Source organism: Thunnus maccoyii, chromosome 15, assembly GCF_910596095.1.
Source record: "Thunnus maccoyii chromosome 15, fThuMac1.1, whole genome shotgun sequence".
In the NCBI taxonomy this organism is placed as follows: domain Eukaryota; kingdom Metazoa; phylum Chordata; class Actinopteri; order Scombriformes; family Scombridae; genus Thunnus; species Thunnus maccoyii.
Window position 1 is genome coordinate 22791024 of NC_056547.1, and position 10499 is coordinate 22801522.

Here is a 10499-nt window from a genome sequence, read left to right on the forward strand (position 1 = left end):
GTATGTGAGTGTGTTCATGTGTTTGTGTGCCTAAGTCAACCTGGCCAGAGAGGAATGTGTTGCTGTTTTGTTTTTTTTCTTGGTTGCTTCAAACTCTGAAATTCACTGAAAGTGACATCTCTCTTCCTCTCTTTCACACACCCATCGTAATCTGACACTTCCCACTAAATTTGATCATCTGTGATTCGGGCTCCTTGCTGGACTCCTGAGCATTATGACTGTCACTTGCAGATGAATGAGGCAACTCAGGATATATCCAGTTGCACTAATGCCTTTGCAACCACCTGTCACTGTGACATGCAAAGCAGGGTGCAAAGAAATACACCAATAAATCCATCTTATTCACTTTGACAATAAGAATAAGAAAATATGGCACTTCGGAGATCCCCACAGGGAAGTATTCTTACTTTTAGCCCCCCTCAAGAGAGAGGTCAAAGGTTAGACACAGCTAAAGGGGTTCTTGGAGCTGTTGGGGGTTCTGCCCATAAGCTCTCGCTTATGGGCACTTCAGCAAGGCAAATGTATGTGTACGGGCTTAAATGAGGATATTTTGAGTTTAACACAAGTGAAGTGACACGTTTGCTGTTGCTGTAGGCTTCGAGGCAAACATTTGCAACCTTATTTCATCCCTCAGGCTGGGGAGCCAATCAGTTGTGCTTGCATGTGTTCTCAAAATAGCCTCTGAATGGAGGGTATAGAAGTTTCTTTGCAGTAGGCTTCAAAAGAAAAACAGCAGTCGCAAAATAAAGCCATGTAGTCCTGTTTTAAACCTGCATAAGAGTGTGCTTTGAATCTGAGTCATGAAAAATAATTAGAATCCTTGATTATTCACAACAAGATTGTTAGTTGTCCTTGAGTTTCTAGTTTGTTAGAGGAATATATCACTATAAAATTGCTGCATTAACTACATATCTTTATTTATAAGGCTACAGTTTTGTTATGATATTCCTCTGACAGTTATTTCTAGGGTGAGTTTCTTATCACACTGGTAATCCTACCTTGTGTGGAGCTTTGAGGAGCCGGTGGATGCCTGCTAACTGGTTGATGAGGGGGATATCCTCCCTGAAGGTGTACAGCGGTGGTCGAGTCGGTTCTGGGAAATTAGTGCTGTTGAACGGATCGGTATCATCTAAAAACTGAACCCTGCAGACAAACGTGGCCATGGTGCATCCATGCAAGTGGCTCCTCTGAGCCGTAAGCCCGGTTTAATGAGAGCTGTACCAGCTATGCGTCCCCTTTGCTGAGCGCTCCTGTCCTGGTAACGACAACAAACTCCGGGTCTCCAAGTGCGCCCAGTGCGCAGCCTGTCCTCCCGTAGGACACGCAGTAGGAGGGGGGAGGGATGCCGAAAAGATGGCACAAGAAGCCGGTCGGGATCTTGTCTTGCCTCCTTGCTTTGGTTTTTGCTCGCTCTGAGCTGTTTTGATGCCGCAGTTTTATTCTCGGAGAGGCAGGTGGCCAGTGGTAAAGGGGAGGCAGCAGGCGGACTCCAGCTTGGTGCCGGAGAGTGAAGGATCAGCGCAGCTTGGGACAGCCGGTCTGCTGTCTGTCTGAGTCCTAGTAAATCCACCCCCCCATATCTATTTTCCCCTCTGCCTCATCTCTCCCTCCTCCCCCTCCCCCCTCACATCACAGTCTCCGGCTTAGCAGTGGCTTCATATATGAAAATCAACTGCACTAATCACCCTGTAATACATGTTTGTAGAAGAATACCATAAGTATGTAAATACGTTAATATAAAATTATTATGTAAGATGCCACAGGGACATCAGACAAGAGGCAAAAGCAGAGATAAAGTAAACATACCATAAATTAAATAAGGTAGGCTAAATAAACTATTGATATGAGTGCAGTGTGAAGTATTAGTCTATGTAGAATGTTATGGTGATTTTAATTGAAATAGCTTACTACAGTAATGTGGTCAAAGATGCTATTCAAAGTATTTAAGATTTCTAAAGTGCTCTATTGAGTAGAACAGACAAGTTTAGATAAGGGTAACATAAGGAAAAATATTGGCTGGCAAGTTTTTTTCCTGCAATTCAAAGTGCAACATTAACCAATTACGCCCTCCTGTGGCTCAAGTATTTCAATACAGGTGGTACAGTACGCCTGTTACTTGTGCCAACTAATGTGGTCTTTCCTCTTTTTGCTGTATATTGAAGGTACACTGTCAGTCTCTGAGTATGCTGTAATGTTTTGTCTCTACACTGTAATGTGACTGACATTACAGGCACTATGGGGTTCAAAAGAAACTTGAGGAATTTGTGTTTGGTTGCAGCTGCAGATGCTGATGGTGTAATCTGCCAGTGTTAAATTTTTGTGGCTGATTAAATGATTATCATGTCACAAGCTTGCAATTGTGATGGTGGTTTGAGGCGGCCACGATGAAATCATAAAATTATTATGTGAAATTATTGTGTGAAAATAAACCTTATGTGATCACAAGAGTACAAAACAAAATAATAACACCCAGGACTCTACAGCTTTTTGTAGTTATATAAATGCCCCCAAATAGAAACATACTTTTGTATTTATAGCAGATGGAAACACAAGAAGAGTGAGAGCTCTTTGTATTTTCCTTTACTCTGAGGTTTTATGATAGGCCTTAACCTGGTCCACAAATTGTAGATTTGGCAGTTCAATCCATAGCAGTCTGCTGTCGTTAGTGTGTGTGTGCGTGTGTGAATGAGAGGCAAATCGGAAAGTGCTTTGAATAAAAGCGCTATATAAAAGCAGTCCATTTATCATATGACTAGGCCCTTTGTCTGTGCCTCTGTAAACACCATCTGTGCACGTGAGCAAAATCTATTAGTGATATGTAGTTAAATCCATAAGGGAGCAGTGGAGATCACCTTACTGTTACTGTGCCACTGGAGGGCAGAAAGACACTAGTTTTACCACAAACAAACCAAGAAAAAGAACACATCACCCTCACATATGAGGTAGGATCACTATTAGTAGCATGAATCTTAAGTTAATAGCTGGTTGTAAAGTAAGGCCGAAAGTACAAAGATTTCCTCACATGCTCTGACAACCACTCACTGTATGTTCTCTTATCTCTAGCTCTCTAGCATTCTTTGGCATGCATGGTTAGGGATTATCAGCCTGTGTTAGTCTAAACATGACTGATAATCCCTGACTGATACTTTATACTGTGCATAATTACAGTAGATCTTCAGCTTGAATGAAATAATGTGTGGTATATCAGGCCATTAGTTGAGTGATGTGGCAGGGTTGGTACTTTTAATATAATTTGCCACCAAATCCAAACCATAACCTTTAAACTTAGAACTGCAATCCTGAATTTAGGCAATGATGACAACTGACAGTTAAAAATCCTAAATTACTCTAATAGATATTTAAGAATTTAGGAACATAGGGAAAGGTGTGCTGGTTTTCTGCTGGTTTTCGCCCTCCTTTGGCAGAGTTGCACTGGCTTTTCAGCACAAATGTACTGCATCCTGAGAGTGTCTTAGCAACCATCTGTCCCACAGTACAGACAGGATGTACCGATTTGTTTTGGACAGCAGCTACTGCACTGTAGCAACCTTTGAACACATGTGTTCTCCCAAGGATGCTGTGGGGCATAAGCGCATAATTAATGCTTCCTTATCTGATAGTGATGTTGTAGAGTTTCTATTAGAACTGCACCGTCCTGGTGAGTCAGATGTAGGTCTGTTGATAGGTTTTTGTTGTTACTATACTCTTGCTGCAGAAATGTACTGAAATCCTGCCGGTAGTCACACATTTACAGTAGGTTCTGAAAACATCTTAATAGGTTGCTTATTACCACACTCCAATGTACATTCACTCTCAGACTGGTAAAAATGTAATCCACAAAATGCTCTGTTTTGGTGAAAATGTGACTTGAAGTAAATAATGCAGAGGTGTTGTAATTAAAGGCTGAATTAAAGCTACAACTAAACATCTGGAAGGAGACTGTCTTCATGTTAAACTTGCTGTACAGAGAAATAATGAAATAAACTGAAAACCTCTCAGAGGTAGAAACCTGATTTCCCAACAATCCCAGTGGTGTCAAGGTAAAAACACAAGCTGCCATTCAGGAGAGTCTGCACTTTATCTCAAATGGTTAACATTTAGCTCATGTTACTACTGATTGAATCTGATAGGCACCTCTCTGTACACGCCGCAACAATCCAACATGTCACAACTCTTCCTCAAGACATTAAAACAATTAATCATAAGGATCATAATCTGATGTCTGATTCAGCAATTTCATATCAGCTGATTTAGATCTCTGCTATCTAAAGAAGTCCTGACAGCAGAGTGAACTTTCAGCCCTGAGTTTGCTCTACCTGCATGGTCATACATGATAATGAAGATAATGAAAGCTCAGATCCCTTCTGTTAGATGCCGCTATACTGTATGCAGAGTCTTGCTATGAAGGTTTTGACATTATAAGTTTGGAGAGATTGAGAACTGTACAGAATGAATTGGAAGGACTTACATGACTGGGTATAAAAAGAATTATTTATCTATCTATCTTTATTATTGAGACAATAATAAAGATATTATTGTCTCTTTATTATTGAGACAATAATAAAGATAGATAAGTCCTTATACAACATGCTATGAGGCAGAAATTACAGATTGTTTTAATGTGTTGAGCTGTTGTAAAATATATCTCATGCTCCAATGATCACATATGGTTACAGTAAACCAGGTGTTTCTATGCAGCCACATACACATCTTACCTATCTTTCCAGTTATCTGAGCTTACCTTGGTGTGTCCACAGGTGCTTTTATGATTGGTTTTCTTATCCTGCTTGTGTTGGAGGGCATCCCACTGTTGAACCTGGAGTTTTCCATCAGCCAACACCTTAGGAAGTGCAGGGTAGGGGTTTGCGCTGCAATTAACCCCTACTTGGCTGGCGTGAATACATGACTGATTGTTAGTCTAGCTTGAAATTTTGTTCCTTTCAATAGATTAAGGATTTGGATAACAAACTTAACAACTTTAAAAGTTTATTCATTCCCATCTGAACCTGGTACCCAGAGGTAAAAAAAAAAGATTTGTGAGAAATGTCTGTTGCAGAGGTATCTGTTTTCTGCTACAGGTTTTTTATTCATGGCAGTGTCATTCTTGGTGGGTATGTACAACATCACCATAACTGCTTGACTGATGTGGTGCCAAGTTTATTATACTTAACTAAAACTAAACCAACAAACTAAAACTAAGTGTGAAAAAACATTTTAGTTAACTGAAATAAAAATAAAAACTAGACTTTTGGGGGAAAAAATGAAAACCAACTGAAACAAAACTACATTAAAATAAAATATACAGAAAATTTCTCTTCTCTAAAAACGAAATAAAAATGAAAACTAATGAAAAATACAAAACTATAATGACTCTGTGTTGTACTTCTTCAATTCATCCCAGAGCCCCCTGCCCTAGAGCCAGTGTCCTCTCAATCCTAATCTCACAGGCAGGGTACAATTTTTAAACATTTCTTTAATTTGAGTCTAACATTTAATGAACAATTTTCACCCCTCCATATCCCTGTAGATCCAGTTTCAGAATGCAAACACAGCTCTCCAGTGGACTACTTCTGGTACAGAGAGACGCTGAACACCTCAGATGCTATGTAGGAGGCTGGAAGTCTGCATTTGGTTGCTGCTTGGACTGCGCTCTATATTTGCTGCTTTAGAGGGATTGAGACTACAGGCAAGGTTAATGTGTCTAACATGGCAGCGTTCTTCATGCCTTGTAAGTACAATACATCTCACCAAAAATAAAAGCTTTGGTTACTCTAATATACTGCATCTTAAAGCCCCTATACATCCATATATTCTGCATTTTGAAACCTCAAAACAGGTGTTCTCACTTATTTTCCTGATTAGACCTCTGACTGACTGGCAGGACTGTGTGGGTGTGTATAGATGTATGATTGACACATCCTCTACTTCCTTGTTAATTTTGTTGCACCTGTTATGTCAGGACACTTTTATTATTCTTGGAATTTGCTGATATGATGTTCTGTACCTTTTTTAAGGCAGACATTTTGACTTGTGATAGCAGGACAAGCACAGGTGTAACTAATAACAGCAAAGATGGCTCACTTATACATCAAGTATCCCACTAAACCAGGGAGCTAGCTTGGCCCTGGAAATGCAACCATAATCAATGTTACTGGTTCCACCTGTGTTTTCCCTGCTGTGATGCGTCAGTCTGTTCCTCGAGAAAAAAGGAAGGGACTTGTCAGATGCAAAAAAAAGTTCAGTATGCTCAATATGTGCATGAATGAAGGCATTATATAGTATGAAGAGCACAGAAAAGGCTTGGATCAGCAGCTAGTCTGGATTGCAACACATTTCAAGCTTGGCACTGTTACTCAGGCAGCATCAAGACATTTATGCTAATGTCACTAGAAATGAAGAAAATGCAGGAGGTAACATGGTGAGTACTAGGGATGTGCAGAAGGCCCGGTATTTGTATCTGTATTTGTTGAGGCAGCGAAATTATTTGTATTTGTATTTGTATTCGAATAAAGGTGGGAAGAGGTTTAAAAATCCTGTTTTTGTTTTTATTAGGCTTTTAATTTTAGAAAATTAAAGTGTTACGATGAGTATTCATGAAGACTGTTCATGAAGCATGTGTCAGAAGGCTCAGATTTATCTTTGGAGAACACCCCCAACTCCGGGAGTGATGTCCAAGTTAGGAAATGTGCGTCATGTAGCAGGGAGATGTGACTCCCCTCATTGAGACCTGCTGACAGACGTACCAGCGGAGCAGAGGAGAGAGACTGAGATAGTGATGTAACCGATCTGCGCGCTGGTATTTTACATGTTTTTTTGTTTTTTTTCCCCAAAAACAAATAATTTTTAAAATATTTGTATGAAACAAATATTCGTAAAAACCCCACTATTTGTGCTTTGCCAAATAACGTATTTGTATTCGGGCACACCCTTAATGAGTACATCATACTGTGCAATTGTGTCTAACAATAATGGGATGCTTGCATTATTGATAAAGAATATTAGACATGTTGCCATATAGCTTAATGGCATAATAAACACAAGCACAATAGACAATATATGTAAGAGGCAGACATGCCAAAAAAAAACATGTAGTCTGGAGGTAGCTCACTCAATAACCAAAAATATGTCAAAATAAGGTAATAATGACAATCCAGAAAATACACAATATAAAGAACTATATACACATATATTACAATAGTGGTTTAGATGAAACAAGATAGATCTAGTTCCTCATTAAGCCCATGGGGAGACATTGTCCCATCTTGCCTCATGATATGCCACTTTTATTTGGACCGTCATTATGAGCAGAGGAGTTGGAAAAAAAATGTTCACATCAGCAGATCAGGAAATTCTGACAGTGACTATATGTCCTATATGTCCCACTTAGTGAAAAGAACTACGAGAAGTGTCAACAAACCAGTGGTAAAGTGGCTACAAAGGAAACCATTGCTGGCAGTTGCATCTAAATGAAATCCAATATTAACATTGATAGAATGAATTCAGCTCATTTAAAAGGGCCTATATGTTTGTGTCTGGTTTCACATGTTAACAAACTGTACCAAAAGTCAGAATATACATGTGATATCCTTTAATACAAGTTTCCTTGTTCTTCCCATTCTGCTGACATGGTGTCAATGCAGAGCAGTCAGTAGAGGACTAATCAGGAATCAGGAAGAATATTGAAAACACCTGTGCAGCAGCTTTAGCATGTAATTAATCATCACATTGATTGAGATGCACCAGTGGAATTACCATGAACTACACTATGCAACACAATGTCAAAGAATTAGTCCAACATTTTGAGAAATTTGCTTATTTGCTTCTTTCCAAGAGTCTCTGTGTTAAGAACGAAGCTTGAATCAGAGTGTTGTCAGCTTAGTTTAGCAAACAGAGTGGAGGTCGGGACTTAGCCAGCCTAAAGTTTATATTTCAAACTTAATGCTAAGACATGAGATTTCTCTTCTCATCTCATTCTTGTAAAGAAAACAGAGTGTGTTTCCCAAAATGTTAAAACCACCACTCTTCATATTGTGGAGTCTATAACAGATTTATGGTAAATGTAGTCTTTATTTTGAGAAACACAAGTGCTAACCATTAGTGTGAGATAAAAGCTCCCAATTTGTGCAATTAACCATATTTTGTTCTTACATAAACCACCAGTTATTTAAAGATAATATTGTGTTATTTAAAATGGAGCTAATTGCACCTTTGAGATTTGTCTTTCTTCTTCCTCTGTGTACATCACCTCCATTCTGCCATGAGTTGTCCCTACTATCTTCCTCGTTAGAGGACTGACACTTAAAGGATCAGTTGAGGGATTCAAGTTCCTCTTCACACCAGATATTAACTATCTTTTAACCTAAATACCTATCATAAGGATGGAAGATACTTCACTCTGACGATATTCTTGTCGATTTCTAGCTACATGAGTTGATGAACCCATCAACATCTTTGGATGCAGGAGCTCAAGTTTTTTACTCTTCTCTTTGGCCTTTGGAGGTCTCATCTCTTTCTCGTGCTGCAACCTTGTTCAGTAAGTACAGTACATGCTACTGTGGGTCATCATATATGTTAAGAGCCGACTCTATAAGTTAACAGCTAATCTTATCAGTGGAGATAAATAGATAAAGCGGTTTGCTTCTTTTTCATGTTTATGTACATGTAAGTGCTTATAGAGCCATGAAGTATATATAATATTTCATATTACATTTAATAGATTTTCTTAAATTATTTACTTTGCAAAATTTAAAGAACATTATTATCTTTTATGTTTTCTAGAAACAACTGTGGGCAAGATGCTGTTATCATTTCTGTTATTAATGGCTGTATTTCTGCCTACGTTGCCACCGTTATCTACTCACTTATTAGCTTCTGGGAAACAGAGCACTTTGATGCCTGTCTCAATGAGTGTTTACAATGAATATTACTTTTTTTTTTACTTAATCAAGGCAAAATAAAATAATCTTTTTTTTTTTTTTTTTTTTTTTGAAGCAATAGCATTACTATTATATAGCAATAGCATGACATTATATATCCTGAATTCCCCATTTCAGAAACATCATGATGCTGCGGAATGCATTTGATCAAGCTGAGGGGACCATTACAGAGAGCAACTATGATGAAATGCTGCAAAAGCTCAACAGTACGGCCTCGGGGTCAGAGGTCATTCAGGGGCTGAGTGTCAACACCGGCCACCCAAGGACTTTTCTCAGTGATGTATGATTTTTACAACATTTTAGGGAGGCATCATAATGATTAAAAAAATGCTCTATTATCAGTGTTTTCCCTATACATCTAGTATGTTGAGTGTTGCAGGTGACTCTGTGTGCTTTTGTTTTCCGGGGAGTGACGCTAAACTGACATACAGTACCTCACCTGGAATCCAAATTCAGTATGTTGAATGGCTGTCATTAGTTATTGTACACACATATCAATTAAAACCTTTCTGAATGTATCATACTTTCATTTTTGATTTTCTTGTCATGTTCGCAGGCAACCCACCATGTTATGGACACTTAACCCTGTCCTACTGTGTTTACATCATTATCTTCCTCTTAGTTGGAGTCCTCAGTCTTTTCATTTCAGGATTTGCTTTGAACAAATTATTCCAAAGATACTGCTGAGAGAAAATGATCAATAAACATGAGCTCAACACTATCTCTGCCAAAATCAACATGTGCTGTATGACGCACCCATAAAGTCATAAAATGACAAGAACATTGCACTGGATTTTGCCGCTTTATTGATGTGAAGTCTCATTTCTCTCTAACTAAAGGAGTCAGAAGTGTAGTCAGAAATAAGGCAGATGTTAAACTGTTTTGGGGTGTATGGGGGGAAATTTATTTGGATGCTAAGATTTTATGTGTACTTTATTCAAAACAAGAGGCCAGTGCAATAAAACAGGATTACTTATTCGATGGAACTTCTGCTGCTTTACTCTGTTTAAATTTAGTTTGTTGAAGTGGTTTAATTTTGAGATTGTTAACTGTATTTTGTGTGTGTTGTGTTGACAAATGGAGATATTTTTATTATAAATTTAAAAAATATATAATTGATAAAAGTATATTAAATCTACATGGAATTTCAATAATACTACAGTATTTGATTGTATCTTTTGTAAAAAGCTGGATAAAATTTTTACAATGACATTGGCCTCATTTTCAGTCAGTTGCTTCGACAACACATCCTGCAATATGTAACACTGAATTTGTTTTCCTTTTACTCCAAACCACTCTCTGAGTTGAATGTGATCAAAAAAGGAAAAGTATTTCAACACAGGATATTTTTGTGGATTTATGAATGGCATTTGAACTGACTTGCAAATGAATTAGAGTATATGAGTCCTAATTTAACAAGGCAATATGTTATTATTTCATTGTTTTGATGGAACACAGCTCAGTCAGTTTTATACATTACACAATGGTATGTCATCATACTCTAAAAATGTATTATAACCATAATTTTTACAATTTCCACATTTATAAAAATGTCATTTCTGT

At 38.1% G+C, this 10499-nt stretch overlaps 1 protein-coding gene and 1 pseudogene across 2 annotated transcripts in view; one reads left to right on the forward strand and one right to left on the reverse strand.

Annotated features, from left to right (window-relative positions):
* The window catches only part of fhod3a (formin homology 2 domain containing 3a), a 60923-nt gene extending 59335 nt beyond the window's left edge, over positions 1 to 1588 (reverse strand). For both annotated transcript variants that reach the window (XM_042435733.1, XM_042435732.1), the window contains exon 1: positions 999 to 1588. In XM_042435733.1, coding sequence (XP_042291667.1) covers positions 999 to 1163 — 165 coding nt within the window. In that variant the 5' untranslated portion in view covers positions 1164 to 1588. The remainder of the gene's footprint in view (positions 1 to 998) is intronic.
* A 1916-nt stretch (positions 1589 to 3504) lies between these two features.
* LOC121913523 lies at positions 3505 to 10023 on the forward strand (annotated as a pseudogene).
* Positions 10024 to 10499: the final 476 nt, after the last annotated feature.